The sequence below is a fragment of the Anabrus simplex genome, chromosome 3 (assembly GCF_040414725.1).
Source record: "Anabrus simplex isolate iqAnaSimp1 chromosome 3, ASM4041472v1, whole genome shotgun sequence".
Taxonomy (NCBI): domain Eukaryota; kingdom Metazoa; phylum Arthropoda; class Insecta; order Orthoptera; family Tettigoniidae; genus Anabrus; species Anabrus simplex.
This window is the reverse complement of record NC_090267.1, coordinates 282585695-282609308: the sequence shown is the minus strand read 5'-3', so window position 1 is coordinate 282609308 and position 23614 is coordinate 282585695. Positions and strand designations below refer to the sequence as shown.

Sequence of the window (23614 nt, the reverse complement as noted above, 5' to 3'; positions counted from 1 at the left end):
ATCATTTTCGGAATCAGGGCAGCGATTTTCATAATAATTACATATTTTCTATTTTACCGCAAAATCATGTTGGCTAGTGTAATTAAAGTGAATTTTCTAGATGGTTATCTATTGTCTTTGAAGAAAAATTTGGCATACTTACTTCACAGCCTGCTATAGTAGTTACTGCTAATTTTATTTTGCATGTTCTCGTATTTATTTTCATAGAATAGACAGAATCAAAGTAGAACACAGCTTTCGAAAGCTTGATAGAATTGTTTTGGTGGATATTTCAATATTTTTGGTACTGTTCCCTTATAATTTTTAAGTCTTTGCTTTATCAGCTTTTCTAGAGCACCATTTTTTTCTTTTCAGAGAGTTATGAGTGACTCGGACAATGGAAGTGACAGTGACAGTACCCTGATGTTGCGTGGTGGTCGTAGGAAAGTGCCTGTAAGTATTTTTTTTACCTCTCTATATATAATCTTCTCTGTATTGGTGATTTCCTGAAGTCACTTATTGCGACTTGTTCAACCTTGTGGGATCTTGATTCCCGTGGTAGAGCACTGAAAGAACGTTACAATAGCAGTAAAATAATGTTTGAATATTTGCACACTACTGTATATAGCAAGAATATTCTTATGACTGTAAATGCTAGTAGCCTACAGCCAGGCTACATTGTTTCAGACTACATCTCTTACTGCTGTGTTATTTTAAGTTCCAGTTTTTCAATATCCATGACATTTTTCTATTCTTTGTTTTTCTCTTGAGATAGATTAAAGTCTCGTCATAGTCTCGTCATTGTGATGGATGTTTTGCATGTTGCCATTGAAATAAGTACATAAATCTTGTGTGAAGCAGACATTTTGATTCTCTTAATTACCGTATTTACTCGCGTATTAGACCCCTTTTCTTCCTGCTTTTACAGCAAAAAATAGTAAAGGGGGGTCCAATATGCGATAACTTCAAAAGTTTGTGCAGTGAACACATGACTTCTAGGCTATAAAGAGCTATAAATTGTGTGTGTAAACATTCTATACTATTATTTAACAAACTTTGAATTATTTAAGTTATACTGGCTATTTTCGTCAGAAGACAGTATTTCTAAATGTAAAAAGACAAAGGGTGAACACGACTTTTAGGCCTACGGTACATATAAAAGTCCGTTTTAGTTACTCATATCATGTCATTCGTTACATCTGATTAATTCCTCTGGTGAGGCTGACGTTAGAAAGGGCATACGGCCTTAAAAACTCGCTACGAAGATTCGTCTCACTTCATACTCGACCCCGTAGATAAAGGGATAAGGGTATCGTGTTATCATATAATTAAATACTGATACAAAAGAACTTAATGGCCAGTCATTTGTCTCTGTCAGTTCAGCAGTAGGCCTGCTGCACAGTAAACCTAATCACTGCTTTCATTTGAATATTATCGCCTTGCGCCGTCAACTTCCCTGCCCTGATACCTGCGTGTCGGCATTTCAAGCGACGTCATCTTCACTGCCATCTCGTCAGTCGCGTCAGCCATGCTTCATTCTTTTTGAGTCATGCACTGCAATCGAGAGCATACGAGGTCCCATATTTTTGAACCTTTTAAAAATAATTTTGTTCCCGACTATAGAGTCTAAACAGTGTGAATCTATTCCCAAATGGTTTCTGTAGATGGTCTCTGATATTCCCAGTTAGTGTATATGTAGCAGAAGCCACTCCTTCCGAATAGAGCCATGCTGTAGAAGGCAGGCCAAACCATCAGCTGATACCTAACTATGTTACGAGTTGTACTACCGAATGTAATACATAGTTACTGGAAACATTATTTTGGTAATTACTTCTGTTGAAACACAGACCCTTATTTTTATGTACATTTCATGCTTGTTCTCTACATTTATCACATCAGGATTTACGTAAACAGCTGTCCATGGGATAAGACAGACCACATTGTTTAGGTTAGGTATATTATCGCCCTGACAATGCCAAAAGTTCCTTGAAGGAAAGAATATTAAATAAATAACAGGAAAATATACCGCATTTATGGATATCTACAGGTGTGGTGGTAATGCGTTTTATTATCATAATGTTTAATTTTGTACGTTTGTTGTCTCTTTTTTTATTAACGCGTACCGGTACCCTAGTATTGTTTTGTTTGGTGTCTCCGAAAATTGTTTAAAGTAGGCCTATGTGGGGACATAAAATTATTATTATTATTATCATCATTATTATTATTTGTAAGGTACGTTGGAGAGTAAAACAATCGTTTTAATTGGATATCTTTTATCACATTTTAAACTTCTCTCCAAGTATAGGTAGATATACCAACTAAAGTAAACTCGTTTCCTCATCCCGAGGTGGTAGAGCTCTTTTTAGAGACACCCTAGTGGAGGGGAGTTACATGTACCGGTTTTACCGCGTATCAACCTTCCTGCCATTCGTGAATGTCTGGCAGTACGGTATCGGGAATCAAAATCAGACTCCCGAGAACAGCAACTAATTGTTCTAACCATCACGCTGGCGGATTATTATTAACTACAAAACACAGACATATAGCATGACTGGTGTATGCTTGCAATGCACGGGTCGGACACGAAGCTAGGCCTATTCACCTACAGTATTTGTGCGACATTGTCAGAGCTGCAGTAGACCTACGCTACGGAGGTGGACATTTCTTAACCACGAAACACAGATGTAGGTACTGCATGGATTCGACTCGTTTTCATTGCGTAGGTCGTACGGACGAAACTATTCACAAATTTGTGCGATGTCATCGGAGCTGCAATAAGACTTGTACCCGCTTCGAAGCGGAATCATTGTTTTTCTCTGGTGAATTACGTTGGGGAGGGGGGTCTTGCATGCAAGATTTATTTTTTCATTTTCTTCGTCTCGAAAAGCCAAGGGGGGGGGGTCTAATACACGAGTAAATACGGTATGTTTAGAATATTGCATGAATAAGGTCTTTAAATGCTGCTAGTGATGGGGAACCAAATAAAAAATGGAAATCTATTCTTGTTCTTTTTAACACATTTTTTACACTAGAACCACCAGAATATATTATATACCTAGAACTGCCAATGCAGTAATTTTGTCCGCTGTCGAAATTATTAAATTTTTATTCTCAGTATGCGTACTTACACACTTTATCTTTTGAAATATGTATTGTTAAGTTTAGAATACATTAGCTATGGAATCTAACACTGAACTGGGGCAAGATATTTTATTTTGTCTGCAATGTCATATTTTCCTGGTTTATTACAACTACAAGTACGATTTTTCACAAAAATATCTACCAATCAAAAACGGGTTTTGCTTCTTGAATCGTAGCGGTAACATAATTGTCACTCAATATTAGGGAAGAAAACCACTGTAAGAGTTCATTTACTGCAATCTAAAGCATGACAATTATAATAGATGGTTATTTTTTAATGAATGAATGAATGAATTAATTTATTCTGAATACTACATACCACTATCATAGTTAGACAACACTGTCTTATTTCTATTTTGGGAATGAACTACGCAAATGCATTTTGCACGTACTTGATGTGAATCGCGTCTCCTTAGATGCAGGATCTGCATACTATACCTTAGTTATATCCTTTGAACAAGAACTACACACTTGTTGTTTGCACTTATTGTAGCTACAGTTCGTGTTATTCTTATAGGTGGGCTGGTACGCCACCCGTCAATCAGAACGACCAATTCACTACATTTTATGTCATACAGTTATGGATTTTATACATATTAGTTCGTATTTAATTTTTTATAGTGCGTATAACGTTTTATATACTTACAAAAACATCAGCATTTAAAAAAAATGTAATGTTTAAGCGAGCTGCAAAATAAAGATCAACTATTTTCATTTGGTTGTTGTTGGCAATATGGCTTGACTTCTGTATTGAAGTGTTGCCGCTTATCTGTCGCTGCTAGCACATGGTCATGTGTAATTCACGCGTTGATGAAAGTGGTGTTTTTTGTGAGATAACTGAATTTTTTTTGTAACTACAATATGATGAATTGCGAAGTGATAATCCTTTGCGCCAAGGAGTGCCCTTTAATAGTCAGGCATGTGAATTAGTGTGGAAAACTCTCAAGTTTTATGAGAAGGAGAGGGAATTCGTTCGCTTGCATGGTCATCCCTCTGTTTCTGCAGATCAAGTTCGTGGAACGTACAAGTCAAACATTAGGGCTTTTAACGCGTACTGTTATTCAGAAAGGTGTTCTCGTCCAGGAACTGACGGAAAAATCAACCTACCTAGCAGTAGCGGAAACGGGGCTGATAGTGGGGACTTGTTTCTTAGCACTCCAGGAAAGAAACGATTTAAGCCATCTCCTGTAACAGGAATTGATTCTTTCCAGGCTGATGCAATACATAGACACGTGTATGATTATTACACCAGGAGGGATTACCCTATCGTGGCAAAATTACTAGTCTCCCTTAAACAGGAAAAACTTTTCTCCGGGGGGAAAACTTTCTTAAAATTGGTACTGCGAGCCTTGGGTTTCAGATATAAAAAACTGAACGGAAGAAAACTGCTGCTTGAAAAGTCGCACATCGTGATGGCTAGGAGTATTTTTCTAAATAAACTTGTCGGTAAGGATCTCCATGAGGTAATATGGTTGGATGAGATGTGGGTGAATGCTGGGGAGTGCATTGATAAATCTTGGACTGATGACAGTCCTAAAAGCTCCGGTAATCAACCGACTGGGAAGGGCGCCAGATTAATAATAGCGCACGCAGATTTATCCAGTGGTTTTGTGGAAGGTAGTCTCCTAATATTCTGATAGAAAAAACTGGTGATTATCACAAAGATATGGACCATGTTCGCTTTTTAGATTGGTTTAAGATGCTCCTGCAACAGCTCATAGGCCCTTCTCTCATTGTTATGGACAATGCACCTGACCACTCTGTAATAATGGATAAGACTCCTACTTCGAGCGCCCGTAAAGAACTGTTACTGAAATGGCTGCAGGCAAGAAATATCCCAGTGCATATGGGTATGACTAAATTAGCCTTATATGCACTGGTGAAACAAAACAAACCGGTTTCACTGACATACGTAGTCGAGGTAGCAAAGGAATGAGGACACGAGGTTGGGACACAAAGTTGTTAGGTTGCCGCCGTATCACTGTCACTTTAACCCTATTAAGTTGCTATGGAGTGATGTGAAACATTACGTACGCACAAATAACAAATCTTTCACAATTACTGAAGTGGAAAGACTGTTCCGAGACAGTATTGCTCTAGTGGATGTGGCTTTGTGGAGGAAGAAAGTTAGCCATGTCGCAACATTAATTAACTCGGCGATGGCAATAGATGGCATTATCAGTGACTGATCTTCCTGGACGACGACAAAGAGAACAACAGCAGCAGCAGCAGCAACGAAGGCGACGATAGTGATGGCAGTGTTCTGGTGGGTATAGATCCTCTACCAATGTGAATAAGGTAAGAAGAATAACGTTCCTGAATTTTCATAAATTTAATAGATGATACTCGAAATCTTGTGTTAGCACCGGTGTATATTATTGTAACATATATTGGTGTATTTAAAGTGAGATTCTTGCCTGCTGATTTCTTCCTCATTCTCTAAAATCGCAATAGTAAGAACTTCATAGTAGATTTATCTCGTATCACTTTGTGTGATGATATATTTTATTGTAAACTTAATCGGTGTGTTGAAAGTGCGATTGTTGTCGGCTGATTTCATTTGTATCGTGTATCATCGCGGTAACATTAAAAACATTTCTTTCATGTTTCTAAAATCCTACGTGTCATGCAATCAGCTGTTGTTATGGCGGCAACATCGCTTCGTGCGCCACTGCAATGTGAGCAACATTTTGGGTAGCTGTCATGTGCAACCTTACGCTGGCCCACCTATACATTTCTTCACTTGACATTGACGCCTTCGTTTACCTCCTTCTACTGGTTCTCCAAATTGGTACTCTGTTCCCACCGACTCCGGTTTCAATCCCATGTACCCGTGCAGGATGCTCCTGTGCTAGCTTCAGGATGTAATTTCGGTGGCTGATCTTCCCCGTCTCTTTCTCTTAAATAAACCGGGAATTAATCACTGCCAAGTCAGGGGTATTGTGAAATATATGACCTGGCCATTTACACGTACCAGATCAAACAGTATACTGTGTAGAGATGAGAAGAATGCAAGAATGAGGAATGTGGCCTGCAAGCACGAACTTCCTGTTCTGCCTAGACAGATCGGCTCTTATCTGCTACACGAAAACATTGACTCACACTTTGCAGTTTGCTGGATTACAACTGACAAGAGCGAAGAGTTGCCAGTGGAAGATAATATAAAGTCGCCTGGGTAGTAGGGGAGTTGCTATGGTAACCATTGTGTCACTGGCTCTGCTGGTGAAAACCCCTTCGCCCCGTGCCTCACTGGCTAAGTGCATTCTTCTGATCTCCCAACAATACCAGGGTGTCCACCCATATGGAAAACTGGCAAACCCGGGAAATATCAGGGAATTTGATAATTCATGAGAAAACCAGGAAATGTCAGGGAATTCAGAAAAATGTGGAAATTTGTTCGTCTGTCAGATAAAATGGACATATCATATTTATCTGCATAATAGAAATACCTTTTTTTCCAGTTTGTATAGCATTAATCTAGGATGTCTTTTATGCCAGGAAAAATGTGTAAAGAAAAGTTAATACTCATAAAACACACGCACAATCTTGAATCTGAAGTAACTGATAGCATCAACAGCTATAAGGATAACCTGTAGCAAGCAGTAGCAATTACAAACGACCACTCAAATTTTAAATATTTTGATCTTCTGTTTACTATTTTATATTGTGTTGTTGGTATCATTTTCTTCCAAGAGGTAGAATTAGTTGTGTGGTAGCTACTTGTAAAAATTATTCTCAAAAGACAAACAATATCAGAATAATGAATTCTGAGGAAACACTGTGCCCTTATGTACCAAAGTTTTGTAATCTCGAGTTTGTAGGTATTTACATACCTGCCAACTTTCCCGATTTAGGCGGGACACTTGATTTTCAACAGTTTTTCTGCCTTCCGATTATTCTATTATTTCTCCCGATTTTAGCTTATCTTTTGGTAAAGTTCCAACATTTGTTTTCAAATCCCACCATTCAGTTTTGTACGCCAGTGGCCAGAAGTCCTTCGCTCATTGGCCTCTTTCAAATGAAATATTGTTCGACGTTTATTAATACGAGAAATACGTGCGAATGTGCAATGTTTATTGAAACCTGTAGGCCTGTGTCGCGACGCGTATATTGATAGTACAATTTACGAACTTCATCGTATAGATCCGTATTGATACAGTTAAAACTAAGAAACGATGTTAGGTTTTGGTCCACCCAATCAATACACATCAAGCGTATATCGAATGTAATCTCTCGTTCTCTGGTGCTATGTTCTTGTTCGTTCACATCAGTCTGGTGGATTCTAGAGACAAGTCGCTAGATTTGAAGTTTATTTTAGTAATTTAGTGACAGAATTTCAAAGATAGCGACTAGTGACTTTTGTAGAGATTTTAGGAGCCATTTCGAGACAATTCTGGCAAATTTTAATATATTACTTGATAAAATAGCATTGCACTTCGCATAATCGCGCAGGTACATAATGCAATATATTAATCTTATGAATTTGCTAAGTAATGGCATAACAGAAAGCAATATAAATTGCAAAAGGTCCACCTTTTCAGTACAGAATAATTATGTTCAGTTTGAATTACAACATTTTAATTTGGTTACTCGGTACCGGTTTCGACATTGTTGGACGTAATCATCAGCCGATCTTAGAATAGGGCAAATATATGAGAAATATTCACAATATAAATACAATACATAACCCTTTACACTTAAAAAGATCACTAATTAGATAAACTACAAGAAATGATTGTGCTTGAAGGCAAAGGCCCTCTATTTATAACAAGATGACATCTTGATAGTCAATGTGAAACAATGAAAATGAAAACATTATATATATACCTATCTATATTTGGAGAGAAGTTTAAAATGTGATAAAAGCTAACCAATTAAAACGATTGTTTTACTCGCCAACGTACTTAACAAATAAAATTATTATTATTATTATTATTATTATTATTATTTTTATTATTATGTCCCCACATAGGCCTACTTTAAACAATTTTCAGAGACACCAAACAAAACATACTAGGGTACCGGTATGCGTTAATAAAAAAAGAGACAACAAACGTACAAAATTAAACATTATGATAATAAAACGCATTACCACCACACCTGTAGATATCCATAAATTATTGAGCTTGATCAGGAATATTGCATTTGCAGCTTTTCTGGTCGCTTAAATGGAATACATGGGTGCCACCACAAAATATGTACAAAGGCAAAATTCCACAACCCAATGGATGAACGTTTGTACACTGTGTAATGATGTGTGAGATAGTTTCCACCTCCTAAAATGTAAAAACAGAAACAAAAAAACCCCGACTGAAAACAGCAACGTGTGAAGTTCGCTAAAACTTCATACTAATTTGAGTTCTCCGTATTATATTTAAATTTGACATAGGCAACCCTGGTGTAAATATGTAGTGCATTGCAGTACCATATAATAAGGGCTAGCCTGTTTCTTTGATTCCACTTAGTGGCTGCCATTCAGTGGCTGTGATGTCACTGGCCAGATAAGTTACAGTCCCTGCAGCCAAGCTGTGACTTCCTCTTGTTTTGTTCTGTTGATCACCAGTTCTGCGCGAACACTGTTCCTTTAAATGCTGATGGTTTCTAATATTGTGTTTGTAGATATTTTTTGTTGTAAAATAATTACCGATTAAAATCAAAATCATTGCGAACACATTCTGAATTTTATTGGTAAGGCACAGGAATTAAAACAAAAAACTATGCGATCTTAAATGCAAAAACAAAGAAAACTCTTGCCTGCCTGTTCACACATGTGCAGTTGCGATCACTGGCATGTAGAGGAAACATTACTTCATGGACAAGCGAAAACATTTCCATTCACTAATGATAAGGACCTTATCTCCTATTGGTTACAACTTCTGGAAGGATAAACTTGGATTCCCTTTGTCATCAACTGCTTTAAGCAGGTGGTATGCAAAGTTTACTTTCATGGTACTGGTATTCTTGAAAATGTACTGAAGTTAGTGTAAAAATGTAGTGAAAATTTAACCACAAGAAGGTGGTTTATGATGTTGGAATGGATCAAATTTTTGGTCCCCATTCGAAAGTTCAGGTAGCAGTAATTAGAGGACTATGTGCTCAATGGAAACAGCCTGTGTTTTTTCTGCTGCCATTTCTTGATGGATACAGTACTTTTGTATCCATCTCTTGGCACAGGCCAGAGTAAAGTGTAGCTTTCACCGAAGTCGCAGTCTCATCCATGGCTGTTACAATATGGAAGCTGCTGGGGTATGGGTGATACTGAGTAATGGCATTCAGAGCACGACTAGTGCATCTGAGTGTTATGAAAGGTGTTGCTCATAGGGTCAGTTGTGCTGCAATAGCACTTTTTGACCCAGTGAGGAAAGCAATGGCAAACTACCTCACTCCTCGTCTTGCCTAGTACGCCTCATTTTGGTGCTGCCATTTGTTTTTGCGGTTTCCTTATAACCGCATAACCTTTGGTGGTGCTATTTGAGGATCCAACCAGCCTCTGGGCTGATGACCTAACAGACAGACAAGAATGAATCATCCTTTTCTTTTCAACATCACTGCTGTAGAATTTTCAGGAATTAATGTGTTAGCCACCGTTTCTGATTTAGGAGGCTGTGGAACACTGTGGAAGAAACTCAAAATATCAACACAGAACACACATTTTATGAATCCTGCAGACTCTGAAAGGAGGGTGTGGGTGTTTGCGGACATGCCTCACTTTTAAAGAACCACTTGCTGGATGAATGTATCGTATTGGATGATGGTACAGTGATAAATGCGGGTATTTTGATTGATGTTCTGAAGAAAGGCACTGCTGAAATGAAACTGTGCCACGAACTTGATCCTTCTTTCCTTACTCTAACAGGGAACGAAAAACGTATTCGAGAAGTATATACTGTATGTTTATGAACATCTTTTTTAAAGAACTGTCAGAATGAGGGCTTTGCTGTTCAAATTTACCGGTATAGTAGTACTGTATGATGTGGCAATAGCATGAATTAAGCCAGACTAGAAAGTTTTGGCCGTGGGGTTAGGGGCGCACAGCTGTGAGCTTGCATCCAGGATATAGTGGGTTTGAGCCCCACCGTTGGCAGCCCTAAAGATAGTTTTTCAGGGTTTCCCATTTTCATACCAGGCAAATGCTGGGGCTGTACTGTAAGGCCACAGCCACTTCCTTCCCACTCCCAGGCTTTTTCCTATCCCATCATCGCCATAAGCCCTGTGTCGGTGCGATGTAAAACAAATAGTAAAAACAAACAAACAAACTAGAATGCATTGTACCTGGCTCATCAGAAGAACTGCCCAATGCTGTCTGGTCGTAAAACAAAAAAAAACAAAAAAAAAAGAAAGAAAAAAACAACAACTGGAAATCATTGTACCTGCTGTCTGGCTCATGATGTCACGCATCACTTTACAGCGAGGTGACATGTTCCAGGCCACATTGGGCCACCCCATACTATATGGTGACTTCGTTCACGCTGTGCCATTATGGGTTTCTAACCTTTTATGTGAAGGGTGCAGAAGCTTTGAGGCACGACTATAAGCTTGTAATATCATGCATGCGTAATTTTGTGAATACATTTTTTTTCTATTTGCTTTACGTTGCACCGACACATGTTTTACGGCGACGATGGGATAGGCCTAGGAATTGGCTGTGCCCTTAATTAAGGTACAGTCCCGGCATTTGCCTAGTGTGAAAATGGGAAACCATGGAAAACCATCTTCAGGGCTGCCGACAGTGGGGCTCGAACCCACTATCTCCCGATTACTGGATACTGGCCGCACTTAAGTGGCTGCAGCTATCGAGCTCGGTAGTTTGTGAATACAGAACAGGATTTAAAATGAACTGTCATAACATTGTAAGACGAAAGTTGCTTTGATTTGGAGATTTTGAGTTTGTGATGTAGGTTTGTATGTGTTGTGAAATTGACTTTGAGAGTCGTAATTGTGGTTAGAAGAGCTTGAGTAATGTGTCTGAGGTTAAGTGAAATACATTTTGATTCACAAGTACTGGTGCATATGAAGTCCTATTGGTGTTTGTCAACTATACATTTGATAATGTTCCTTACATTTAAGACTTTTAGAATACCAAGTGCTAAAGGGAATTAATGTTATGCGTCATTTGTGATTCGCACATTTTTTGCGTGGACGTATTAATGAAATTTCAAGGTACACTTCATATATTAAATAGTCATTCACGAACTGACAAGTATTTTTAAAATATTTCAAAGATCTTCACAATATCCCGATGTTACATTTTTTTCTTCAGCTAACAATGTCTTCATCAAAAATCAAGTAAAACTTTGTGTAATGAACGGTGGCTGCTTGATGATATTTTTAGAACATGGTTGAAATCCATGTCTCAGGACAAATGTTCAGCATATTGTGTAATACGTGAAACATAATTTTCTCTTAGCAACATGGAGGGGGGAGCAGGCATTAAAAAGTCACATGGGAGGAAATAAGCATGCCAATTTTATCAAATTCAGCTGGTTCTTGGCATTAGTTTCAAGTAATAAAAGAAGAAAATTCTAATATTGAAGTTACAAAGAAAATTAAATTCAGTAGACAATACCCCAGCCACAATTCTGCCTATAACAGCTACCACAACAAACTTTATCACATACGACTCCATGTCTTCTCTTCCTCTTCCTCTGTTCAAGAATGTTTGCCATGTTATGAAGCACCAGTGACTAAAAGTCTACAGAATTATCTATCAAGCGAGCTGGCATATTGCCATATATACTTTTGAATATTACTCAGCTTCATATTTACACAATTTCACTTAAGCATTTTTCACACTTACACGTTTTTTTTTTTTCCTTTTTTACCCTGGGAAACTTATAAACAAAGTTTTACTGTAGTATCAACTTCAGTTAAAGATAAGCTTTTAATACCAAGTTGTCATTTTTATAATCACTTGTTGGAGGTTCGGAACCATTCCTGAAACAGTTGACTGACCTTCCATTTACACCACTTCTGTATGAATCTCTCATACCAGCAATGAAGAATGTAATGACAAGGTTTGTTAAGTCTGAGTATTGCAGTTTTCAGAAAACATCCTCAGAATTAATTTAGACAGTTAAGAAAATCTGCCTACATCTAAATTTGACATAGGTTATGCTGTGAGAGCAGCACTTCAAGGCACTCTTGGATTAAATGTTAGAGATATGTTAGTGTTTCATACAGATTGTCTAAGAGGAATGCTAGCTGTGTGCAAGAAGTTATTGGAATGGTCACCTCTGGCATATAAACTGACAAAAGAATTTATTTTGATCCATGTGTAGCCAAACCACCACTACATCTAAGCAGGAAACTGTTAACCTTAGTTTTAAGTGCCTTTGTTGAAAACAAATGCATCTTGAATTATGATGGGAGTTTTCTTTTTGTGCGAATGATGCCTTTAAAGATGTAGTGAATTCTTTATCTTCAGAAGATAAGAGGTTAGATCTCTTCTGGCTCTGTACTGTTTTGCCAACAGTAAATTTGAAATTGGTATCGTTTTTGAAAATGAAAATGAACGATTCCTTTGTACCACAAAGAAGAATATATGATGTTTCAAAGCTTGGAGTTGAAAAGGTCTGCATTAATAAGAACATGCTCCATGCTGCAAGGAATGCTCATGCATTGTATGTTCAAAATCTAAAGGAGAAGCGTCAAGCATCGGAAGATGAAGATGCCTTGCAAAAAAATAAGTGAAAGGCTGCTTTGTTGCTGAAAGAATTAGAAGAAAAGAAGAGGAGGGTGATGATAGAAGCTTTGACAGTCTTTGGTGGCTATAGTTGAAAAAAATTCCTTACTGAAGCAGTAGTGGTATTCCATTTTTTAAATCTTAAAATGAATGTAGACTCAATAAAACTTCAAGTTCTGAAATATAATATGCACATTAATTACTCATTTATTGTTTGGATATTGTGTTTTCAAAATATATCTAAAAATTGCTGTCATAGCTGGAAACTTCATTTCTGATTTTATTTTTAGTCATTGTGTGCCGGGGAATAGGTGGTTTTTGTGTCTGGAAACAGGGAAATGTCAGGGAATTCTAAAATCTGAATTTGGTAGACACTCTGTATACGCTCATCCCATTTGATCAACCATTCGATTCCATGCCTTTGTTGTAGAAGCTGACTGTTTCAGTTTTTGTTTTATGAGTTGTTTTGCATTCCACTTTTGAGTGCAGAAAACTGTACACAAGGACGTTCTTATTCCATATACCTTGATACACTAGGAGCCAGTTTCATCAACACCTGTTAAATATATACTAACAAGTAGTTAGTTAATACTGAGTTAATTTAATAACATGTTAGGTTTCTTGCGTTTCTTGAAACTTTTCCTGTAAAATATTAAGTAATCGACTGTTAACTCTCCCAACATTGCGAACTGGTGCGAATTAAGGAGGCTGAGGTATGAACATGCTGTTTTACAGCGCGCTCTGTTGCGCTTTTGTTAAATATGGCGGGTGAAGTAAAACTGAGTCTTAGTTCTAATATATCCTCTTAAAAAAGGAATTACTAATTGAATTGGTTAATAAATATAAAGAAGTAATGGAGTGCAACACAGCTGTCGCCACAATAATTGTTAAGGCTGTCTGGCATTTGATCCGTAATCCCAGGGTAAGATCAGGAAATCTTCTTTTCTGGACTCCTATACACCACCTGCCTATTCTGGATTGGTCGAAACTGGCTAAAAACTGCCAGGAGCTGAATCCAGGCCTCTTAGAGTAGAGGACAAAGTGTAAAAGTCATGTCCCCAGTGCAGAGAGACAATAACGTAGAGCTGAGGTCAATTAAATGAATTAGGTTTATTAAACTTGGAGAGGAAAGGTTTGAATATAGGCATAGAATACAGGGAGTCAAATACTCACATACATTGTTTGTAAAGATACTCCAATCATAGTCAAATTGACTTGACTTATCAATCTGAATCTTATAGAATCATACACGTCGCACCAGAGGTTTCATGAACTGTGATACAATTATTTTTTATTCATTACCAGACAGTGGCAATTACAACACGATCCAAAGTATTTCATTCATAAGGACCATTTGGAATCATGAGGTGAAAGAGACAATGTCAAGGCTTTTTTTGTTAAAAAAAAAACAAAAACCATGGCTCCCAACAATCACCATTAGAGACTGCAACCCCAGAAATTGAAGACGCCAGTGAACCAAGGCTGGCAGAAAAGTAAACAAATATGGACCATCGTCGCCATAAGACCTATCTGTGTCGGTGCGACGTAAAGCCACTAGCGAAAAAAAAAAAGAACACAAGGAGGTAAGAAAAGGAATTGCCTCAGATACCTGGGTCACTGCAAAGAGGCCTAGCTCACCCAGTCAGAACACACAACATAAATAACTTACACGCCGCATGACACGTATTCATATTGCACACCAAAGTGAACATGAATTGTATCAGCGTTAAACCATAGTGCAGAACATAAGCTCGAGCCAAATGTCGAAGACAGAGAGAAATAAAAGGTCTCCAATCAAAAACCACAAACACATCATACACATGAATAATCGGATCAGTACTACCTTTCGCTCTATGTAGGAACGATTACATAACAAGCAGACATGAAGAGAATGGAAGGACAGTGAAATAAGTCTGCAGCAAAATGACAAAAGAATAATACACAAAACAGGGATCTCTCAGAAACAAAGTAGCATAACTATAGCAAGCAAAGAAAAGATACGTAGGATAAATACAGTGGAACCTTGATTCTCCGTTTTTGGAGGGACCACCGTAAAAAAACGTATAACACGGGAAAACGGAAAATCCGGGAATGAATGAACCATGAACAATTTGGCTAAACATCACAAAGAAAAATATATGTATACTTAAAATCTTACAAACACCCCTAAACCAAACCAAACTACACGTACCAAGCGACCGCTGCTCGATCCGAACGCCTGCAGATTACGAGGTACGCATGGTCAGTGTGACGAATCCTCTCGGCCGTTATTCCTGGCTCTCTAGACCAGGGTCGCCATCTCACCATTAAATAGCGCCTCAATTAAAGGTAATTGTAGAATGATTTAACCTGGAACCAGCCCTCATATCCAGGTAAAAATGCCTGACCTGCCCGGGAATCGAACCTGGGTCCTCCGTGTGAGAGGCAGGCAAGTTCGACCGCGGGGCTGGCTTCAAACATTAATTACCGTTACGCGACTTAAAAGTCTCGCAACTTTACATTCAGTTTTACCGGGGAAACTTCGTTGGTTTCCTCTGAAAACTTCTTTCAGTTCAGCAGCTTTGATCGGTCAAACTGTTCGAAAAACCTAATAACATCAAGCCAAACAATCGACCAGAAGTATTTTTTAATTCTCTAATCTAATAAAATAAAGCACATTGGATACAAAAGCGCCCAACATGATGGCGAAATCCCTTTTTCTTTAAATCTTCCATTGTAATTTGATCACCGGTATACTGTTCGTAGATTCACAATTAAGTATTTATTTATTTTCCACCTAGTCGATACAATGATTGCTTAAGGCAATTTTTAATGGTCAAAAGTGGTACATGTTTCGTATATTATCAACATCTTCAGCCACATAACACTGTTTAGATGAAAAATATATAAAATTGACAAAGTAATGCTTTAGAGGAAGTGTCCTTAAAATTAACATAAGATTGACAAGATTAAAACAAACAAATAACTCAAGAGAAAATATATAAATTATTTCTACAATAGAAAGCAGTCGTCAAGGAAACACTTGTACAATATTCCATAGAGAAATTGTCCTAATAAATATTCTTTTCTTAATAATTCATGAAAAAAGATCAATTTATAAATTAAAAATTATACAATTTATAAGTAATTATCGAAATGAAGAAATCCTGATATCACAGTGCGGCTCTTATTATTAATGTAGATGAAAATATAACTAATTCCTAGTAGTCAAATCTTATTAAGCCTGCTTTCCTTTGGAACAGTAACTCCTGTCATTCTTTCACAGTTTTGCGCCGGGTGTAATATTGATGATGCGTTCTTCCTTGCTCTTGCACCTGAGGAGGTGGAGGAGCGGGGGATATAGGTGTGTCAAGAACTTCCTTGCTGTCACCTATAGCTTCAACTGAGGAGGAATAAGTTGTAGGGCTATCTGTAGGTGGAGAAATTCCAATTATTTTTTCTTGATCATTCTCAAGCATTTTCAAATATACTAGAATTTGATAATATAATGGATTCTTATATTCTACAGCCTCATTAAGGTTATCATTTTTCTTTACAAGTTGGTCTAGATGAATGTACAGGTCTTCATATGTGTTCATTAAGCTGCCCTTTTTTAACTTTTTTATGATGGTCAGGTCTTGTTCTATGTTGGTAAATTTATGACCTGTGGCAGTCATGACTGAAGACCTGTACATTCATCTAGACCAACTTGTAAAGAAAAATGATAACCTTAATGAGGCTGTAGAATATAAGAATCCATTATATTATCAAATTCTAGTATATTTGAAAATGCTTGAGAATGATCAAGAAAAAATAATTGGAATTTCTCCACCTACAGATAGCCCTACAACTTATTCCTCCTCAGTTGAAGCTATAGGTGACAGCAAGGAAGTTCTTGACACACCTATATCCCCCGCTCCTCCACCTCCTCAGGTGCAAGAGCAAGGAAGAACGCATCATCCATATTACACCCGGCGCAAAACTGTGAAAGAATGACAGGAGTTACTGTTCCAAAGGAAAGCAGGCTTAATAAGATTTGACTACTAGGAATTAGTTATATTTTCATCTACATTAATAATAAGAGCCGCACTGTGATATCAGGATTTCTTCATTTCGATAATTACTTATAAATTGTATAATTTTTAATTTATAAATTGATCTTTTTTCATGAATTATTAAGAAAAGAATATTTATTAGGACAATTTCTCTATGGAATATTGTACAAGTGTTTCCTTGACGACTGCTTTCTATTGTAGAAATAATTTATATATTTTCTCTTGAGTTATTTGTTTGTTTTAATCTTGTCAATCTTATGTTAATTTTAAGGACACTTCCTCTAAAGCATTACTTTGTCAATTTTATATATTTTTCATCTAAACAGTGTTATGTGGCTGAAGATGTTGATAATATACGAAACATGTACCACTTTTGACCATTAAAAATTGCCTTAAGCAATCATTGTATCGACTAGGTGGAAAATAAATAAATACTTAATTGTGAATCTATTGAAGTGCGATACGGACCATGAAGCTGATTTTATGTAATACTGTTCGTAGTCAGTTTGTGGAAATCTTGTACCGCGCAAATTGGGCCTACGTCCTACATCGACTTTTAAAGGTTATGTTGAACTCGAGAATATTGTTTCGAATGTAAGTATTGATTCTCAAGTTTTCGAATGCATTATATTCAATTATGTCCGTCACTAATCACAATTAAATTGGAAATAGAAAAGGTATAATCAAAACTTTCGAATTTAGGGTTATTTGCGACCTTGAGTTCAGCTGGAAAACGCGCTCCGCTGTCCAAGTCGGTACGAGTGTGAAATGATGCAAAGGTTTTTACATGTAACGTGCGCAAATAAAACGACTGCGGTTTTAACATTTTAAGACAATAACCTGAAATTCCCAGTCTTACATTAGGACCAAAACAGTAATGGGCAATCCCAAAACCTCCCATAGCTTTATATATGTAAGGTGCAACATCTGTTCTGGTCTCGATAACGTAATCGTATATGATAATATTAAAATACTAAATTTGTGTTACTTAAGGAGGAGCAGTTTAGATTCCTGCCTGAAATCTCAGTAACTATACTGTGCCCAGAGGAAAGTGCTGAAAACCTGTTCGGCGATATACTCTGAAAAAAATAAAGAAAAGAAACATCTAGCCCTGGACATGATGTAGACGCTTTGCAAGTACGAACATTTGATGAAACTCGTTCCGTCTTGTCGAAATGCGCTCTGTCTGCTTCTAATTGTTGTGGACACTATCTGCTTTATGATTTCAATTCTCTAAACAATACCACGCGAATGTGATACTAAGATGGTCCCTTATGCAAGTTCACCGCCATTCGCTTTTCCGCTTTCTCAAATTACCGCAATGACTGGACGTTAACACCAAGATACGCTAGTATGCCGTAGCCATCCTTTCGTGAGATACAGTTTCTTGAAAAAACCCGCGATTGAGGATTTAGTGTTGATGGGACTGAAATTTCTGAACGGTTGATACAGAAAATCGTTTCTTCGAGGAACGGATAATGCGGGATTTTTACAACGTGATTTAATTAGGATGCTCGCGGGACCACGTAATTTGAACGGATAACACGGGAAAACGTAGTTTCCGGGAACGTATAATCGAGGTTCTACTGTACCTTGAGATTGGAGAAGTCATAATCATCGACTCTAAACATAGAGAGCCATGCAAGATAAAGTTTGCATCTTTTTGCAGAACCATTTATAATGGATGAAACCCATCTCTTAAACCAACGTCTCCTCCTTTTCTTTAAAAGCCATTGTTGTCCGAAGAACAGAGATAACACAAATCAAAGATAAGCTAGAAAGAAATGCTTCGGCAATCCTCTGTTACATGAGGTGCCATCTGTCTGATTGGGACAAATTACACATCAAGTCAGGCATAGAGAACACTAAGCAGCCATAACAGACTGATCTGTGACATCTTAAAAAAAAGCTATATCTGTAAAGTACAAAAGTAAGACATGAAGGTAATGAGGTGCAACTCGCGTATCATCCTTTCCACGCAGTTCCGTGTCCTGATATGCGCTAGATTGTAGCAGTTTGAGGTCTTCCTTCAGGATGTACGTATGGGGTTAAAAGATACTTCCTTAGCCGGTATCCACTATCACCTACCAAAATCCCTTTGTTAATTGTCCCCACTTCAAACTGTGCTCTGATATGGGAGTTACTTCAAATATTGTACTGTCGTGTACAGATCCAGGCCACCTAGCAACTATATCCCTGATTTGGACATTAGGATCACTAATCAACTGAACATAACGGGGAAGTATCCCTTCCGATTACAATATATTTCGGCGCTATTGCCTCCAGGTGATTGGATTCTCAGGAAAATGGCTTATTTCATTGAAGTCTCGGATAATTTGCTGACTTTTTCTACCACCGAAGGGAATGTTACATACCTCATTGTCATGGATGCTATTGCTGCAGAAACTCGACAAACAACTCTACTAACAGTGGCTTTAGAAATTCCAGCATTGTCTCCGACCATTACATGAAAAGAACCAGTAGCAAAAAATCTTAATGTTATGAGTACCTGCAACATTGGAGAAAGTGGTAAGTTTCTCTTCGTAGGATATTCCAACCTCACTCGAATTTCGTCAACAACCTTAGCAACAACTATTTTCGATAACCTGTATCTTTGAAGAAATTCTGCATCCGTTAGATTTTCAAAGTCATTACGTTGCAAAACTCTTCTTCGATCAGGATTATTGTAGAAAAGATGTAAATAGAGCAATTCCTCACCTAAAAGGTGATTCACAGCAGCCATCTTGGGACAGGTTGCTAAATGCTAATGTTAGCTATTTAACATGGGAAATGGCTGATGTTAACTTTAACACGAAGTTTAACATATTATGTTAATGTTAACAGTAGTTGATGAAACGCAAATTTTGTTAAATTGTATGTTACAGTGATTTAACAGTTTGTTAAGTACTAATGTGTTGATGAAACCGGGCCTGTGAGTGTCATTGGAATGTTCAGGAGAATTGAATTGTTAATAGGAGATTTCATATCTTTTATAGAGTTGGAAATTTCTCTCGTCGGTCGTCTCATGGTCCCAATGAGGCTCGTCCCATTATCTTTCAACTTTTTACCGAGTTTCACTGTTGTTAAAAGTTATCTGTAGTTTTACCCTTTCTTTGAAACTACCCCCGTCAGCTGCATTGATACATTTTCGAGAAGTGTCTTATCACAGGTTCTGTGCTCATTTTTTCCTAGGTAAGTTAACTCATTACGAAGGAACTTTCATTAATATCCACAAGTAGCCAAAATTTAATCCCAAATTTATCTGCTTTGTTAGGCATGTATTATAAGAAAGGACATCTTGTTTTGCTTGGGAATAGCTGTTCATCAGCTGCAAGATTTTTTGTCTGGAATATGGATCAACTGACTATTTGCAGTGAATTTGTTCCAGACACTTGATACTATTGCAAATTTATCTGTCTTCATGCATTTTGATTTTGTCTTTCTTATGTCAAAACTAAAAAATCTTTGAATTTTATGAAAACTATTCCTCCCCATAGTTTCACTTCAGAACGGCGGCCTCAACTTTCTAGACCACAGTTCTTAAGTTCAGTGCTACTGACTTCAAAAGCACCCTGAGCATACACGAAGGCAATGAAGGCCTCCAGTTTTTCTAAACGAACACTCCACGAATGGTCCCCAAGAACATCTTTTGCTTCTGTACACTGTTTTGTGTGTTTCAATATTGATTCATCAATAAAACGGTGCCATGCACTCATTAAACTGTTGTCACAAACATTCCGCTTTGAATATGGAGTACGTCGTGGATTTTATTTCAAGACTAGCTGATGTACCGGTGCTTTGCTACGGAATTCTATATTGTATACAGAATTCTACATTAGGTAGTGTACATGTTGTGAGTAAGATTCTAATAAATTGCATACCTCTTAACGTTACCCAAGAAACACGACAGGGAAGTCACCAAACGCATTTTTTATGTGAAGACTGGGTTAGGGAATTTTCATTGCAATGATAGGCCCTCTTGCCTACCATCAGTCACAATCAAGTTGGGGAATTTTCGTTATAATGGCGGGCTCTCACTTTCCATCTGCCTTTTTGCATCCTCAGAAAGACTGCATTAGTGGTTTTCCCAACTGAAATGACGCCAGGAATGTCGCATTTAAAAGCAATGCTATCATATGAAATACTCGATCATATGAAAAACCACACATTTTCCCACTTTTAACAAAAGGTAGTATGCTGCCAGTCTAACAGTCCAAAGTTCCAGAGCTGGAATGACCAGGCCGCAGACAGCTGTGAGTCATGATTACTTTTTTTTTCTAGGGGGCGAAGAGTGGAGAGTCCCAAGGCAAAAGCTATGCCCTTTAATTTGTTTCTTAGGAGTACCCGATGAGTCGGAAAATCTCAGTTCACTACACTGACGGCGGAAAAATCTGACTTGGAGGCAAATAGAGGAGAAACCCCCTCTTCACTGCTAATTTGGAATAAAATGAATGTAAAATTTAATAAAAGTGAAGAGGAAGACATTTTTCTTAACAAACGGCTCTTTTCAGGGGTGAATTTTTAGTTATTTTGTGAATTGTGGTGCTATAATTTGTAATAGGCCTACATTGTAATTCTAGACCAGGTCATACTACTACTACTACTACTACTACTACTACTACTACTACTACTACTACTACTACTACTACTACTACTACTAAATGAGCCTCTGCCTTAAGTATGCACACTGCTCATTCAAAAGAGCACGTCAGAATAGGAATCGAATAGCTGGAATACTACGATGAACCAGTGTGTTACGCACCAGCAGTATCAGAAAATGCATGAACCAGAGTAATGGCATGCTAAAGACGAAAGTTTTCTAACTCCCCAGATATTTCCCACCAATATTCAGTCAGGCTGTTATACTTGGTACGCAGCAGAAGACAAAGAACATCACAACAAACAATGGTCAATGTAATATTATTATTGATCAATGTTATGCTTTTTCGATATTGTAGGCCTTCACATTTAGTATTCTGAAATACCACTCTTACAGTTGCTACGGTTAAACTGAATAAAACATGAATGATCGGAAATTGTATTCTCTATACTTTTGTTATATAGTACGTTTCGATACGTCCAATAGCGTATGTATTTAAAAATTAAATTTTTGGTGCCTTCCCGTAAACTACTCGTATCCAGGATGAAAAAAATTGTTTATAGCTTAGACCAGGGCCTCTCAGAGTGCATGCACCAGGGTGGTCCGAGGCGAACCGAGCGGGACCGATGCACAGTGCACGGAGCTGTTGCGCCTGGATTTGCACGCGTGAGATTTTGGGTGTTTGAGAGGCCCTGGCTTAGATTATAGTTTCTTATTCCCCGACTATATATACTGATTTACATTAAATCCTGTTAACCCATTTTCTCGTGGCTCGTCCTTGATATGGACTTATCAACATAAATTCAAATTCATGAATATCTGTGTTATCATAGCCGGTATGGTAAAATAGTATAAGACATAAATGATCTGAAATTTAATTGTATATTACTTTAGTTATGTAGTATTCAACCATTGGACCACTAATAGTATATATATTTGAGAATTACATTTTAGGCCTTCCCCTAGGCTACCATTTCACTCAGCGTGAATAAAATGATTTATAGCTTAGATTGTAGTGACTCATCCCCTGACTTTACATACCGATTTTCATTAAATTCTCTTCAGCCGTTTTCTTGTGATGCGTGTACGTACGTACGTACATACATACGTACAGACAGACAGACAGACAGACAGACAGAAATTATGGAAAAGTAAAAAGTGCATTTCCTTGTTACTGAGGACATTATTGATACAGAAATACCATTCTTTTAGAATTCTGAGCAATGTACAGACAACTCTTATTTTATATATATAGATGTTTTGGCAAGCAAACTTGCCAGGTGTTTGTTTCCCAAAGTCTGCTACAGTCCTAGTAATGCATTACCTGGCCTTGAGAGGCTCTTCTCCTGGTTGATACACCCCATCTAATCTGTGCTTTATGAGTTACAGTTTCTACAGCTGTAATAGAATAATTGAGAACTCGTCACTACGCAGCTTATGTACAATTTTATGTTCATGTGCCCAAACATTAAACAAAAGAAACTGCCAGAGATTAAGACACGGCTTTTGAAGGACATGGAGAAGAAAGGAAACTACGAAGTGAGGATAACAGCTAAATTACCCAAAACTGAGAAAGGAGGAGTAGAAGAAGAATGGTCCTTATTCAAAGAAACCCTTGTAAAAGAAGCCACGGAAATTTGTGGAAAAACAAGTGCCACACCAAAAGAGAAGGAAACACCTTGGTGGAATGACCGAGTGAAGACAGCAGTGAAAGATAGAAATATACTGAAAAGAAAATTAGATCTCGAAAAACAGAAAACAGATAATAGACGAAATGAATTTGAAATTGAACATCTAGCACAGGAATATCGGAAAAAGAAACTGGTTGTAAAAAGACTGATCCAGGAAGAAAAGGAAAAGTGCTGGGATGACTTTACTACAAGGATAGAGAAAGACTGTCAAGCTACTACAAGGATAGAGGAAGACTGTCAAGGAAGTAGGAAACTACTATACAAAATAGTAAACAGCAAAAGAAATGAAAAGAACCTCCTTGCACTGGAAACATATGATGGTAGCTTAATACAAACAAAGGAAGGGATCAGGGATAAAATGAAGTACTTCAACATGCTGTTAAATGGAGATGGGAAGAAATCTTGTGATCGCATTTGTGGACATTGAAAAAGCTTATGATATTGTTCCTCGAAACAAGATATGGGAATGTCTGGAAGACCTAAAGGT

General features: G+C 37.6%; 1 protein-coding gene across 1 annotated transcript in view; it reads left to right on the top strand.

The window, feature by feature from the left end:
• Window positions 1-23614, top strand: part of LOC136866260 (serine/arginine repetitive matrix protein 2) — a 519326-nt gene that overhangs the window by 77427 nt on the left and 418285 nt on the right. Inside the window, exon 4 of the mRNA XM_067143064.2 lies at window positions 355-432. Coding sequence (XP_066999165.2) covers window positions 355-432 — 78 coding nt within the window. The remainder of the gene's footprint in view (window positions 1-354; window positions 433-23614) is intronic.